General features: G+C 30.1%; 1 protein-coding gene across 2 annotated transcripts in view; it reads left to right on the forward strand.

Moving 5' to 3' along the window:
* Positions 1-17,396, forward strand: part of Paip1 (Poly(A) binding protein interacting protein 1) — a 53,625-nt gene that overhangs the window by 25,604 nt on the left and 10,625 nt on the right. For both annotated transcript variants that reach the window (XM_067279313.1, XM_067279312.1), the window contains 3 exons: positions 1,283-1,465; positions 7,788-7,900; positions 16,836-16,944. In XM_067279313.1, coding sequence (XP_067135414.1) covers positions 1,283-1,465; positions 7,788-7,900; positions 16,836-16,944 — 405 coding nt within the window. The remainder of the gene's footprint in view (positions 1-1,282; positions 1,466-7,787; positions 7,901-16,835; positions 16,945-17,396) is intronic.

The raw sequence follows: 17,396 nt of genomic DNA on the forward strand, positions 1-17,396 counted from the left end.
GTTATTGATATGTTATCAGTTATTTAAATAGATATAGTATTTTGTATTAGTCTTTTAAAACTAAAATATAAAACTAATCTAATTTATATTTATCAATATAGTTCAGCATAATAATTAAACAAGAACATTGTAATTTCTATATTAATAGTTGGATAATCCATCCAACTATTAATGGATTCATGTTCTAGGTAAACTGTTGTGTATAAAATATTTTTATAATATAATATAGAAAACAATAGTCAGTAGAAAGGTGATTGGTTCCTTAATTAATTTGATTCATTAATTTAAAATAAATTGTATCATTTTCCAAAATATTGGAAATTAATATTTAGTTACTATATTTTTCCAATAATTTTTTTCAAGGTAGTATTATAAAAATAAATAAATTTGGAAGGGGAAAAAAAACTTTAATTTTACAAAATAGTTTAACTCATAAAATGACAGCTGAGAAAAAATAAAGTAAAAATTATAAAGTAGAAGGTTTTTGCAAATAATAATTACTTCAAATATTATGAATGTAGCATTAAGATTTTTAAAAAAGTTAAATTAATAATAATATATTTAGAATTTTATCTTCTTATATTCTCTATATTGATTTTTATTACTATGTCAACATTATGAAATTAAACAACTGAAATCTTGATAAATTTTAGTTTAGTTTCAACTGGTAAAGTACTTTGAATTGATGAAAACATAATTTAAATACTATAAACATTACTTTTCCTCCAGACAATTTTTTACATATTAGATTTTATCCCAGTGCTTTATTTTGGATTATAAAATATATGAGATTACACACTAATAAAGAGTATATATTCACTAATCAGTAGCTTACTTCATAAATCTTATTATAAATGAATTTGTCAATTACTACTACTAAAAGAGTTTTATCTTATTGTTTATTTTTATCATGACAAATTGTAGTGTGATGAATGCATGTTATAAGAATTTTTATCTTATTTTCTTGTTTCAAAGAAATAATGTTTAGATGTTTACTAAAAAGTTTAGTAAAGAATTCGTGGTTTTGTTTCCTAAAACAAATCTGAACTTGATGAAATGCTGATGTTTTTTATACTTCTGTGACAAAATATACAGTATCTAGCCTTGTTGTAACTAAGGAAAAAAAATGTGAAAAAAATTTATATTGTCTCAAGTTATTTTATGACAATTTATGAAATACATAAGGATTTATTTTAATTTTTAAATTCTTTGTGTTTTTATTATGTGTCAATTTATTTCAATTGTCACTTTCCATAATTTTATAATAATTATTATTTTACAGCAGGAAGAATTTGATCTTCTAGATGAAAGTTATCCAATACAAGAATTAAAAAATTTTTTATTTCAAGTAACACTCTGTCCAGAAAAATTTGATCGACAAATAAAATTTTTGACTAATGTTCTTAATCAATGGTTAACTGATGAAGAAACTTTGCATTCAATTGTAAATATTATTTTTGAAGAGGTAATTTGGCACAATTTCACGTTGTTTTAATTTATCAATAAGTAAATTTTTAACATAAGTGAAATAAGTAAATTATCAAGATGCAATTTTAAACATTTATCTTTAAAAACTTAAATATTTAATTAATATATTATACTGTTTTAATGTAATATAGTAATTATTTTGTATTTAATAAATTGATTTATTTATTTTTTATGAATTTTATTGTAATAAAATATATTTGATTGTATTAAATTATTATTTTAGTTACTTACTAAAGAATGTAATATAGTAGGGTCTTGTTTTATATGGATTTTTATATAGATATTTTTTTATGGATGTCAAAAGGTTGGGTTAAGTTAATTAACCCACTCTTAGTGAACGTCACTGAATCTGAATGTTAAGTCAACAGTTTTTTGAATGTCAGAAGCTTCTCACTCCATTTACTTCTCATGCTATTCATAGTGGTGGATAACCTGGTTTGCATGTACAGTGGTGTCTCATATAACGTACTTAATCCGTTCCAGGTGCATGTCCGTTAAGTGAAACATCCGTTATACGAAACGCATTTTCCCATAGAAATACATGTTAAAACATCTAATTCGTTCCGCAGCATAAAATAACCGTACTGTATCATTAAAAAAATTTGAACATGGGGTGCATTCTTTTATTCCTCTGCGTAACTCTGCGCAAGTGACATCCGTTTAAAAATTCCTGCGGAATGCATTCCTGAATTCCAGTGTGAGTGCGCGCCGTCGAACGGCAAAAACGGCCGCTTGTAGCGGTAGTGTATGGTGGAAACCAACATGGCATCCTCCATGGATCAGATAGTTTCGTTTCCGGGTTCATTATATGGTTTTATGAATGAAAATTTAGAAATTGTGAGTTAGCGCACACAGTGGTGTAAGTGTCTTTACAAATTTTTTTCGAATGGTAGCCAGCATTCTAATTTTTTTTGTGGCTATTATGAATGCTTATTCAACAAATAATCCATTTTATGGTTAAATTTTACAATTGGGACCCTTCTTTTGCCTTTAAAAGCTCATATTTTAGAATTATAGATTCTTCCATCACAATACTATCGATAGTGTAGTGTGGGCGCTGCCATCTTTCTTTCTTTCACCGTCGTTCCTAAATGCCTACAAACAGCAGCGCACTCCCGTAGTAGCGGAGACGCAGAGCGACCGCTATTAAAGAATGCACCCATGGAGCAGTCACCAATTATACTGAAAAGTCCATTGTTCGCAGCCAGTCTGTTATTTGAGGCGTACGTTATACGAGGCACCACTGTATTATGTATTTTTTATCAAGTAGTGTACTTGATATAGTATAATAACATTTTTGCTCCATATATTCACAAATATTAGACTAAAATTTATTATATTAAAAACACAAAATATGTTTAAAACATTTCACTTACTTTCATTTAACATTTTTCTGTTAATTGTAAATGATTGTGTAAGGTCTAGGCAATCATCTGGGACTATTTGGAATGGAGCACAAATTTATGCAGAATTTTGTTTCATACCTGATGTTTAATTCCCATGTACAGTACAACAAGACCACACTGTATTTTCTATAAATAGTGATAAGTATTATATTCTCATAAAATTACTTAAATATTGGTTAAAGATGCTAGACTGTGGAATTAAAGTTGATTTATATTTTTTATCAATGTTTTATAATATGTTATATACATACTCATTGACATTCATTCATGTTTATTGACTGTAAAATAATTTACAATTCCCTGTACCTGCCAGAGGCACAACCAGGGAGAAAACGTACAATTGAAGTAGTTTACAATAAGTACATGGATGAGTACAGATGCAACAGAGTGGAAAACATAAAGTGGAGAGTGGACACAGTCCAAAAGCTCACGCGACAAAGTTTGCCCGCATATACAATAGTAATAACATGGATATCCACACACTAATCTCGCGTGTAGTTCAAAGTATCAGGAATCCCACAGTTTGTCTAAATACAAGGCATCCACAAGTTGGGAGCGACGCGAAAGACAGTGTAAGTGTTGTATGGCATCTGCCATCGCAACCGAACAGGGTCAGAAATCAGAATTCCAAGAACAGAGCAGCAAAGAAACAACAGAAACACACGCAAGCATGAGAGAGACCTCAAGCTGCGTATTCCGTTCTAGCCATAGCCTGGGTTACGATCTTTAAATAAATGGGGCAGTGCTTGTCCATTGTGTTAGGCCGCAACTCCACTAGCTGTAAAAGGGCCGTAAAACCCCTCAGTGCTCAACTCGCTTTTACGTTGGTTTTACGACCTGCTCAGGCGTAAAATATCATGGTCACGTGATTAAAAGCTTTTACGGCGAGGGGTTTTACGACCCTTTTACGGCTAGTGGAGTCGCGGCCTTATGATCTACGCTGTCTCTGTGCTCTCTTGTACAGTTAGCACATATGGGTGGAACTTCTTTATGATCACAATTTCTGAAGAGATGGTCTCTGCCACAATGACTGCAAACACGTTCGCTTGATGGGCAGCTATTCGCGTGATGTCCATACCCAAGGCACCGAAAACATTGATTTGTGGGTACAAAATCATAAACACGACATCTCGTCCATTCTACGTTAACAGCGCCCTTGTTTAAAAGTATAGTTCTAAGCCTCGGGGAAATTTCAACAACCCATGTTAAATAATTGGCATCTTTATGCTTTATAGAAAAGCGCACTACGAATTCCTTCATAAATTCTATCTGGTTTTTACAACTGTCGGATAAGTAAGCGTTTTGCTCAAGGATCGCCATGGGGAGCTCATCCTTCTCGATTGCTATCGGGACAGACGTAATCTTAATGAGTGGGCGCCATTTATGTGGTACTTTTGAAGTTAACCCCGGGACCCTGTTCACAAAACCTTCCAAGTATTCCCTGTCTCCTTTGTCAATCAAATCTATCGCCACACCTCCCCTACCAATCTTCCGAACACGCGTGACCGCTATACCGAGGTTATGTGGTTTGATATTCCCAGTAAGGAGCGCCCGGGTTTTAGCAGAATCATCATCATTGTCTTCGTTATACATTAACAGTGTGTGTGTCTCTACCTGAGGCTTATGCACAGGTTGGTGGGATTGCAAGTTTCGCTTTAAAATGTCACTAAAACTAGTCTTAGTTGCTATATTCTCTATAGCTTGATTAGAAGAAAGCCCTTTGCTAAGTTTGTTAACTTGTTCTTTTATTTCAGAAATAGCAGCATAGGACTTCTCCTCTTGAGAAGCAGAGATCTCTAAAATGTCCTCTTTAGTAGCCAAAGCGGTCAATTTACGTTCAAGCGCTATGGGAAGAAAATTAGCTTTCATTGTATCAACAGCCATATCAATGACCTTAGTAAATAGCTTTGTTAGTTGTCTAACCGATTCGTTAGGACCCAGTTTTTTATTTTTGGCACAGAAACCTTTCAACTCCTCTAACACCTTTTGTGAAGCACTAACAAATTCGTCAATTTTTTCGGAAGTCATAACAGTAAAATACTCTAACCAAAATACTAGATACTTTAATTAAAAACAGCAAATTGTATGAATCAATGGTATGCACGTAGTGAAATGCCGTAAACGGTTATTAAAGATAAACAACATGACCCGGAAGCTAACCAACAGCGGACGGCGCTGACCTGTCTCGGCCGTTAGACGTTATAAAATAAAAAAATAAAATAACGGTTCGGTTGCTAGGAAGAAATAGTCGATGATAAAATTTTAAAACTACGATAACTTATAAACTAACAACAGTAAATTGACATAACTCCACAGGAAACTTGCTGAAAGGAGCCCGAAGCCGATTGGGTCGTCAAAATGCAAAATCCCTTATGATTAGGCCCGCGATGGCCCGCCGATTGCCGCATCAAAAATAGGCATTTCCTCCGGATTGAGTGGGCCAAAGTTCACCAAATTTTGAAATCATACTCACTTCCTCGTCGGGGGTCCAGCGCTGTCTGTGGTCCGGAAAACCGATCCCTCGAAGTCCGGAAAGTCGATCCAAATCTCGGGATCTTCAGGTGGTCCTATCTCCAAAAATTCCGGTCCGATCGAGACGAAATCGACGTCAACAGGGTCAGGGTGACTAGTTGTTTGCAGACTCACACAAAAATCCGCTGTAAAGAGGAATTTTCCCACAAATAACACGAATAATCCACGAGCACGATCTTCTAGCAGCCACACGACCAACGGGTCAGTCCACTCCCTCCCATACTCATTGACAGAAAGCAATGTGCACCAAGAGGTGACATTGGAATTAAATGAAGCTTTATTAGTTTAAATGTACAGTGGTGCCTCGTATAACGTACGCCTCGAATAACGGACGCTGCAAACAACGGACTTTCTGTTTGGCCATTACATGACTCGAGCAACAGACTGGCTGCAAACAACAGACATTCTGGCATAATTGGTGAGTGCTCCATGGATGCGTTCTTTGATAGCGGTCGCTCTGCGTCTCCGCTACTACAGGAGTGCGCTGCTGTTTGTAGGCATTTAGGAACGACGGTGAAAGAAAGATGGCAGCGCCCACACTATCGATAGTATCGTGATGGAGGAACCTATAATTCTAAAATATGAACTTTTAAAGGCAAAAGAAGGATCCCAATTGTAAAATTTAACCATAAAATGGATTATTTGTTGAAAGAGCATTCAAAATAGCCACGAAAAAAATTAGAATGCTGGCTACCATTCGAAAATAATTCGTAAAGACACTTACATCACCGCGTGCGCTAACTCGCGCTTTTACAATTTCTAAATTTTCATTCATAAAACCACATAATGGACCCGAAAATGAAACTATCTGAGCCATGGAGGATGCCATGTTGCTTCCCACCGTAAACTACTGCTACAAACGTCGTTTTTGCCGTTCGATGGCATGCGCTCCCAGCGGAATTTAGGAACGCGTTCCGCAGGAATTTTAAAACGGATGTCGCTCACGCAGAGTTACGCGGAGGAATAAAAGAGCGCACCCCATGTTCATTTTTTTATGATACAGTACGGTTATTTTATGCTGCGGAACGAATTAGATGTTTTAACATGTATTTCTATGGGAAAATGCATTTTGTATAATGGACGTTTCACTTAACGGACATGCACCTGGAACGGATTAAGTACGTTATATGATGCACCACTGTATTAAGGTAATAACAGATTAAAATATCATAGCAAAGGAAGAATTTCCTGTGGAACAATGGTATAATTTAAAGCAACCTAAAATTTATTACCTTGTACTAAACAATACATCATGCCCAGATACATGTGGAAATGTGGTCAGGCATGCAGGCACAACATGTTGTCCTGTGACATATTTGCCTACAAATGTTACAACTGCCACTCCATAGTCCTCATTTGTAGATGGTCAAAGCTGGTCCCACAAATGCTTGATGGGTAACAAATGTGAAGATTGGGTAGGACAAGTGTGGCAACATTCCTGGAAGACAGTGAAGGAAATGTTAGAGGCATTTCTGGGAAGCCTTAGCTGTTTGAGCCATGCATTATTTTGCTAGAAATTGTATGTTTTCAGCCCTACTTTTTACAAAATCCTGCCATGAAGATGCAGGATTTTTTAAAGTAGTACTGTTTCACTATCTCTCAAAAACAGTAGTCTTTACACTACTAGAGTTGACTGACTGATTGATATGAAGATCACTGGTCAGTGCTTCAATCTCACCTTTACTGGTGAATGACACACTGCTCCCATTTCTGGCATTTTGATCTGGGAAGGATGGGGAATGCCCCTCATAACACTACTAGGGACTACCAACTGTTATGATAGTTGGTTGTCCCTAGTAGTGTTATGAGGGACACTAATGGCACAATGGCTATATTCATGAAATCCTGAACTACCAAGTTGTTTTTTTATGGGAGCCATTTTTCAGCAAAATAATGCTTGTTGCACACATCTAGGATTTTTCAAGAATGTTTCCATTAACTTCTTTGGCCTCCTTGCCAGATTTGTCATTCATTGAACATTTGTGGACTAGATGGGATACCAGCTTCAGCTGTTTATGAATGAAGAATCTGTTGCATGACTGTATATGGTGCTTTTAAGCTTCCATGCCTGATTATCCAAATATTTCTACTACAGAATGCTTTTAATATATTGTATGATAAGGTAGCTAAAAATCTGAAATTAAAAATTTTTCATCATATTTTAAATAGTGTATTTCTTATAATAATCACTCCTTTAATATCAAAGATACATACTCTGTTTTTTGCGAGTGATGTGATATATATTCATTAACTTTATAATTGTTTGGTTTGAATTTATTATTTTATGTACTTATTTGAATTAAATTATCATTTATATATTCCATTAATATGAAAAATATATTTAACATTTTCTTTTTGTAGTCAGTGCATGAGCCAAATTTTCGGTATAATGGGGCCAAGTTATGTAATCATTTATCACATCATCTTATAAGTCCATCAGATGTTCCGAAATTTAGAAGTGTTCTGCTGAGAAGGTAAAGTAATAATAATAAAATAAATATTTTTTAAAATGATTTTTTAAATGAAAGTTTAATATATTACGGTAGATTTTTTTTTATTTTTTCCATTCTAAAAAAATGACTTCATATTGTAGCTGATACTAAGAAATTTATTTATTATTTTTATTGTATACAAGCTTTTGTTTCCTTTCTAGCATGAATATATGGGTTTAAAATATTCAAATTTAACATAATTTATTACAATAGTAATATAAATTTTGTTGACAAATTATAGTTTTAAAACCAAGTGTTATGGAAATTTGATTACAAATTGTTTCTTCTCAATCTGGGTGTTCCTTCTCAATTCCAGTGTTAAGTCACTGGATTAAGTCACAATATTATTATTATTATTCTCTTGTCTAAATTTCATTCAATTAACTCATTCAAAAAATAAATGAAGTAAAGGTTCTTTGTCTTCATTGCAAAAATGGTATTTGATAGATGTCTTTAAATAAATGATACAGTTTATTCATTAAATTTGTTCAATATTAGTTGAAAAATCATTTTTTGACTAGAAAATTGACTTTATTATGAACAATGCTAGATGCTTGGTTGATAGACAGCAATCAATTTTATAATTACATAATGAGTATGAAGTTGTATACAATTTATGGTGCTTCACTGTTCTGCCTGAAACGAGAGGCCATAATACAATTTATGGCACTTTTGAGTATAATGTCAACACATCCCTAGTGTCCCAATCAGAATGCTGGTAACATACTATATCAATAAAAGGATTTGAACCTCATGATTGTAATGGAGTGGTGTTGTGTTCATCACAGAGCCATGATGTTTGTTTATCTTAATCATCTGTATTCATACAAAATATAAGAAAAATGAAGATCACAGAGCTATCAGAGGATGAAGGGTAAATGGAAAAATAGATTGAGTTTAAGGTACTGGCAATTTTGACTTACCATGACTGTACTACAAATGAATTTCTCTATCTCATACTTGTTTATCTTGAAATCCTCTTTATCTAAAAATTTATTTTTTTCCTCTAATTTTTAATCTAAATTCAATATATTTTCCATGTTTATCTCAAATTATTTTTTCCCAAAACTCCTATATCTGAAATTATGGAATGAAATGTCAATACAAATTCTATGCTTAGCAATTATATTTTGATAGTATAAATTGCAGTTGAGAAACATCACTTGCAATACGGTACATAGTTGCAATTAATTCAGCTTTTCTCTGAATACAAATTTGGCTTGCATCTTATTGATTGAAGAAAGTAGGGTATCAGAGACTTTTCACAAATTATTTCTGTCAAGGTATTTCAAAAATGTTTTATTTATACCCAATACAGGTATGTACTGTACTTGTTATTGTATTAATACAATACCGTACTTCCAGTCAAACCTCTTACTTTTTACTGTGTAGGAATTTCTGTATCTCAACCTGTCTATATCTTAATATATCAACCATTTAATCCATAGATTATAGTAAGAAACTGTTTGCATAATATAAAATTTAATATTAAAATGTTTCATAGATAAATTGTTGAAAATCATTTTTAAATAAATGTTGTTTTATATATACATTTAAATTTTAATTTAGCAGTGCTGTTTGTTTGCTTCTGAAATTAGTAATAAATGAATTATGGCACTAAACTGGAATATTTCAAACAATGAAAACTGTGTATAGTAATGAGATTTACAAACAAATATGAATCTGATTGTTTGAAAGCCTCACGATTTTTATGATGATGATAATGTCTGCAATGCAAAATTTTACATTTGATAACTCAGATAATGAAAGATTATCTGTTTATCTATTTAATATTTAGAGGGAGTGATTTGTTCATAAGTATTAATTGGTGCTCTAAGGAGTGATACTATTTAGGCTGCTGTATTAAGGTTTGAACTGCAGTTAGTAAAACTTAAATGTCTTCATTCGAGAACTGAAATTTCAAATTTTTAAATTGGTGCTCTAATAGTGCTCTATTGATGCTTATAACTACACATCTCTTCAAATAGATTGTAACATTATCTTAAGCTCTAGAAATGTTAAATTTGTAGAAATCTTTTATTATTATTATTCTGAGTTTCGTATTAAACTTATTTTATTTGTTTAAAATATTAGATATGTAATAAGAAGCATTCTTATATTATGAACTGTATAATTTTTAGTTTAATGCAGAAAGTAAATTTTAAATACTTTTCACAATAATTGAATTAAATATTTTGCAATAAAATTTATTATATCTTAACATAAAACATAAATTAATAATTCAATTTTATTATATATCCAATTAGCAATTTATAGGTATAAGTGTTTTTTGTTCAATAAACCTGACTGAGGTCTTTATATGATATAGAAAGAATTGAGTGAGTTGACAATTACATTTATTCCCTTGATATTTATCCCTCTTCTCTATAAATATTAAGAGAGAATAATTTAGAAATAAAAGTAAAAGTTATTCATCTTATAAAACATAATTCAACCTCTTTATTATATACAAGTAAATATTTAGGATGTGCATATTTTGTTCATAAAGCAACCTGTTATATATAACATGTGATAATGATCATAGTGAAAGTATTATTTTTATTTAATATAAAACATAATTTAAGAAATATTATAACCATAATAATATTACCAGAAGCTGAATAGCATAATCTATGTTCAATTTTATGTTCAATCAATTTGCTTGAAGATCATTGTTTTGAATATAAATAATTAACAAGTCTTGCCTGTTTTAAAAATTTTTTACAATGTTTTTTGTTACAGTATAATTTCATTTGCATGCAAAGATGGTTTGTCTGTTTTCAAGTAGTTCCAGTTTCCGGAAATAACTGATTATCTAGTACAGGATTAAAAAACCAATTTTTCTAAATTATTTTAAATGTCACTTTAACCTAGAACATTCTATTTATAACTAATGTTTTTTTAAAAATATAAGAAGAGTTTATGACGATTGAAGGTTAAGAATGTCAGAAAAACTTTAAATATTTTACACCAACAAGAAAGGGAAATGTATCAACAACAATGATAATGGCACATTTTCCCTAGCACGGCAACAATTCCCTAATAGATGGCTATACTAAAATATAGCTAATTGAATAATATATACTAGCAGAAACCCATCAAATCAATTCAAGTGTTTTATGGGTCCATCTGTAGGTGATTAGCATCTTCCTGTTCTCCAGTACCATGAGGCTTTTTTCAGTTTTGCATTGGGTCCCAGAGTGGCAGTTTAGCATTCTTAAGGCTGACTGACTTTAACTTGGTGGGGTTTTGGATTTATGGTGACGATAGTGGTGGCCCACCTCATAGCGATCACCTTGTCTTGAACTTCACAAATAAAGCTCTTAGACCTACCAACAGTTGGATGTTCAAATTTTTTAGTTTTGTTGGTAGGTTTGTCAAAAAAATCCGTCATTCAGTACTAAGTAACAAATTGGACAGTTAGAATCACACTTTAGTCTTATCATGGAGTAACAGTAAAATAAAATCAAAGACTGACACTGCAGTCAATATTGACAAAACTGATTTATTTGAAAAATGTTTATTGTCTTTTTTAGTGTTGAAAAGCAGTACATGTGTTTATTTACGAATACAGTAGGGAGTCGTTAATCTGAATCAATTGGGGACTAGGGTTGTTCGGATTAGTGATTTGTTTGGATAACCGATTATATACGAAAAAATATATTAACCTGTCTGATATTCAAATTTTTCTCCGTTGCCTGTCGCTTCGTGTTGAATTTTCGTCGATTTTAAGCCTAATGAAAATTTTTATAATAATAATCGAGGCTATTGTATCGTTAAAAATTATTTCTTTATTTTGTACAAACAAAATAAATATATTGAAGAATATAAAAACATGAAAATTATACTTTAGAAGTAAATCTAGTATCAAAAACGTTCAATTCAGCACGACACAGTCCGACTGAAAATTGTTCGGATTAACGACTCTCTACTGTACATACTTTTTAGTACAGATTCTAAAAAATTAAAACACTTTAGTCGTGTTTAATTAAAAGACTTTTTGCATTATTTTTAATGTGTAATTAACAAAACCAGCAGAAATTCAGAGTAGGAGGGTGAGCAACAGGTTTTTCTAATAGTTTAAAAAAAAAGTAAATTGCTAGATGACACACGTTTCTCCCATAGACTTAAAAATCTATACAGTCAAATGTCGGTTACGAATGCCCCTGTTTACGAACAACATTTTGAATGCCATATTTTCTCCAGTTGTCATGCAATAACTCATTTCCAAACAAGCTATTTGCAAAAACCATCCACACAGATTGTGAACTTCCTGTACTTCTTGTGTTAAAGAAAGTTGACAGCCTGACTAATCAATGAAAAGATTACATATTCAGAAGTTAGTGGCACTAAAATTGCCTCACGTTATGTAACGAATCATTGATGACGTTGCTATTTAAATTACATTTCAATGTGCACGTGGGAAAGATAATAATTCTGTTTTTCTGTATGCACAATGGTTGAATTTAAATCAAATGAATAAAAACCGCATTAACTGACATGGATGTAATACAAATGGCATTCAAGAATTTGTGTTTAAATATGCTCAAGTTAAATTAAATAACAAAAATATATTAATATAATAATAATAATATTATTTATAATATTAATATTAATAATTATTAATACTAGGTAGCCAGTTAATTAAACTAAAACTAATAATTAAATTTAAAAATAATAAAATAATAATTAAAACTGAACTTTACACCAAAAATAAAAATAAAATTAATTAATCAATTGAAATTAATAAGTAATCAATTGAAACAATATTTCAAAACGTGTTGATAAAGTACTTGTCAATCTTGATAGATCTGAATGGATTAATTCATTTTACATTGTTTATTATGGGAAAAATTATTTTGGTTTGAGAACAAATTGGTTTCTGAACAACTTTTAGGAAAGAATTAAGTTTGTAAACTGAATTTTGACTGTATTTTAATTACCATAAGTCTGATTCTTTCTTTCTGTTAACAGTTATTCAACATTTATTCATCTTTATCTGAACTTGTATTTTCTTTGTTTTTTTAAATTCTTTAATAGATAAGGTTATACAAAATAGCATATATTGATTAGAATAGAAAATATTGTCAAAAAAGGATATTTTTATTGTGTTTTTGACATTTAATATTGTTTTGACAAAAATAATGATTTTATAAAATACTAAATGAATATTGAACTAAATCATATGCAGTGAAAAGTACTACTAAATTTTTATTGCTAAACAATGACTAACAATGCTCAAAAATATTCTGAGAATCTGACATTTTGATTTCTATGCCTGATTTATTTAAAAATTTATTTTTTGTAATAGTGATTATACAGGATAGCTACTTTCCTGGAAAAAAACTGGAATTTTTCAGAGAATTTCTCCAAAAAATGCATTGAAATTTAGTGAAATCTAAATTTTTTGCAACTTAAAAGATTTTTTTTCTGTAATCCCAATAAAAATAGCTTGTTTCCTTACAATTGATAACTGTGAAATGGAAAAAATTGTTTTTCAGAAATTTTTATGTACATGGATTATTCAAATTAATGTGTCATTAGTAGTTAATAACAAACAATAATTCGTGCATAATTAAAAATATATTTGTACAAATTTGTCCCTGCATGTTTCAACATTGAATCAGTTATATTTTTCTAATGTTTTTACCATGGAGATGGTTAACAAAAAAAAGTTAATTAAATAAATAAAAATGGGTGATATAAGAAAGATTTTACAAATTTAAATATGTATAATATCACTTACTTGTAGTGTACCAGCTACTGCTCGGTAACAACAATGCATTCTTAACCCTGTTAGGTGTTTAGATTACATATGTACTATTCTTTTGTTTATATATTTCTTGCTGTTGAGGTTATACACTTGTTTATCACATTAGCTATTATGAGGTCAGCATCCTATATTTTGACATTTAAAAACAATGGAAAAAATTGAAAATAATTATTTATAACCTGCTGAGCATTGCAATGTATTGTGCATCTAATCATAAAGAGGAAGATATAACAAGATTTTATAGAAAATATGATCTAGGGACTAATAAAACACCAGATTCTCAGATCTGTTAAACAAATATCCAATCTGAAATACAAAGGGAATCAAGAATGTTTATTAAAAGTTGAAAAACTTCAAAACACCACTCATGAAAAATGGCTTGGTATTTTGTGTCAATGTTATGTCACAAAAAATCTCTCATTATACTTTTTTCTTGTTATTTAAATATGGAAAATGGTTTTGTATATGTTTGAAGTATGGTTCAAATACAGTTTGCAATGCAGGTATACCTCGAGTTATGTCGTTCTCGAGTTACGTCGTATGTCAAAAAAGTATATGGAAAAATAAAAATCAAGTTTAAGTAAGTTTATTCGACTTTAAATCTGTCTGGCACAAACATTGAAGTCGTAATATCACTAGAAAAGCGTTGAAAGTACATAAAATCATATTAAAATAGGTACATTTACAGTAAATGTTAATATAATCATCATAAATCCTAGAGAACAAAACATGAAAACATCTGTGTTTCTGTGTTGTCGTCTTATTTAGCGGTCTTTAAGTGCTCATTATTGGCGTTTAGTTACGACGTAAGTCGAAACTACAACTTACGTCATAACTACATAGGTAAATTTGACTTACGTCATTTTTTGACTTACATCGCCTCTCCTGGAACCAATTACTGACGTAAGACGAGGTATACCTGTAATTTCTTACAATAATAGTGAAATGATAATGAAACAAAATTTGTTGTCCCTTGAATTATTTTTATTTTTTTAACATTTATTTTTTACATTTTTTAACATTCAAAAAATACTAAAGTATTTTTTGAATGTTAAAAAAATAAAAATAACAAATAAAAAATAAAAACAAAAATACTTTAGTATTTTTGTTTTGTTTATGATTACAGAATACAGGTAAGTTATGTGTATAAATTTCTTTCAAATAAGAAGTTATTTCCTAAATTATCACAACACTTGTTTTGGTCTACAGTTGTGATCCACACACTCTTGTAATAACTCTGTGTTAGGGCACCCTTTTTTTAACATTAAAAATTTTGAAAATGTGCTTGCTTATTATATGCTTGTTGATTGTATTTGTTCATTTGGTTATCTTACTCCAGTAAAGCAATTTTAATTTTTTTTATTTAATCAATCTTTATTGTGAAGTTTGGAATTATTATTATATTTGTTTCTACATATGGAAAACATTTTTTTTTTTTTTTTTATGAAAATAAACACTGTTTGTTTAAAGATATACATGTTAAAATATCTGAAGTATTTTGTTGTATAAATATCAATTCACTGGTACATGAACTGGATTTATATTTAAATTTTCATATTAAGAAAGATATTTATTAATTTTTTATCAAATGCTTCATTAAAAATATTATTTTGAATTAGGTTGAAATTTAAGAAAATATAATGATTTTTATAAATGCAAGTTTTCTTTTTGCACTAACTTTCTTTCCACTCTATATTTGAAATTTAAATTGTTAAACTAGACCTAGTGTTCCACTCAAAAGTATCCAATTTTCATTTGCCATAAAAAGCAATTGGTTTAAGATATATATAAAAGCAACAAGTGGTATCTGGTGAGAAAAGTCATCAAGTTTTATAGAGATATTTTTGTACTGCAAGATGGTGCAAGAGTCAAATCATGAGCATTATTGACCAGTCATGATTTTGTCATGGGAGAAAGTGCAGATTGTGGTCTGGTATTCCCAATACTGTGACCATCAACATTCCCTTTAGATTTCTTTCTGTGGAGTTATGTAAAAGATATGGTCTATGCAACTTCAGTCAGAGATCTTTAGGATAATCACAACAATCATCACAGTGAGATAGCACATTCTACAGCATACATAGCAAGAAACTGCATACTCCCTTGAAGTTGTTACTGACTGCTGGAGCTATGGAGATGTGATTTTTCCAATGAAATTTCATGATTTTTTTTCTCTCATATAAAATCTTTGGTGAATTTATATCTTTAACTGCTAATTTTTTATACCAAATCAAATTGGATACTTTCGAGCAGAACACCCCATATTTTAAATAATGTAAATGTATTACTCATTTTAATTCAATGTCTCAAGATGTATGGTGAAAACTTTAAACAATACAGGAAATACATTGGAAAATAAGTAAATTAAAGGTTTTTAGATAAATAAATTCATCAGTTTTCACTGTTAATATAATTGTTTAAATATTTAAGTATGTTTAAATATTTTAAATAATATAATTTTTCTTTCTTAAAACTATTATTAATTTTTTCCAAATACTATTTGAAACTTTTAGAGATTTTGTCATCATTTAACACACTCCTGAAATATTAGGTTTTTTTCTCCCAGTAATTTCAAAATGATTTTCTTTAAAAGAAAAATTACTTTTTTTAGTATTTTTCACTAAATCTTTTGCACTATTTTGTCATTGTTGTCATTTGAAGCAAGTTTTAATATTTCTTTTTAACTCCTATATAGAATAGTATTGAAAATGTAAAATACAATTGCTCACATTCAGAACCATTTTTTCCTAAGATTGATTTTCTAAGTGAATTTAGCAAGCCTAGCAGTTTTATTTAGTTTACTATAGTTGCTGCAATTGTGATATTTTTTTAAGGAATAGAAGACAACAAGCTCTTATCAATTATGTGAAAGTTGAAAAGTACAATTCAACATATGATCATTGCAAGTAAATCAATGAAACTTTAAGTTTTTTGGAACAAATTCTCTCATATAATCTATAAATTCAAACACTTTTTTCATGAAAGTATTAGAAAAAATACAGGCTGTTTTTAAGTTTTAGAAAAACCTGAAATTTTCAGTTGTATTTTTCTGAGATTGAATAGTTATCCTGTTATAATTAGGATAGTTGATTGTAATTACAAATAAAGAATCATAAATAACTTACTGTTGGTTTATTTTTATAGATGTCAAGAAGAGCACCAAAGACACAAAGAATTGGCAAAGACACAAGATAAAAATGGTTATTTAAGAGGATTTGCTTTATTTATGGCAGAATTATTTTCACAACTTGAGGTAAAAATCTTATTAATATCAATGATGACAGAAAATTTTATAATTTTTATATACATACCAAAATTTTTTTGTTACCAATTTTTTATTTATTATTTGAGTATTTTATTTATCACATTTAAATTACTATTTCTTGTTTTGAATTCTTTACAGTTCTAAACATCTGCATGAAACAGTGTTTTACGCAGATTTATTGCAACTATATTATCTACTAGCAGATGAATGCAGTGTTGCCTGGGCAAAAAATAACAACAACAAAGATTAAGATTATTAGATTATTTTGTACTTCTAACCCTTCTGTTTCATTATATTATAGTATTTGATTTTTATAAGTACAAAGGTTATCTTACATATTGCACCAAGTGTCCAATCTAACAGATTTAAAAACTTTTTTAAATTTGCTATGTAAAGTACTATTTTTTTTAGTAGCTTAGGAAACCGACTATAATTACGGT

The sequence above is a fragment of the Centruroides vittatus genome, unplaced genomic scaffold, assembly GCF_030686945.1.
Source record: "Centruroides vittatus isolate TY-2023 unplaced genomic scaffold, ASM3068694v2 contig_863, whole genome shotgun sequence".
Classification (NCBI taxonomy): domain Eukaryota; kingdom Metazoa; phylum Arthropoda; class Arachnida; order Scorpiones; family Buthidae; genus Centruroides; species Centruroides vittatus.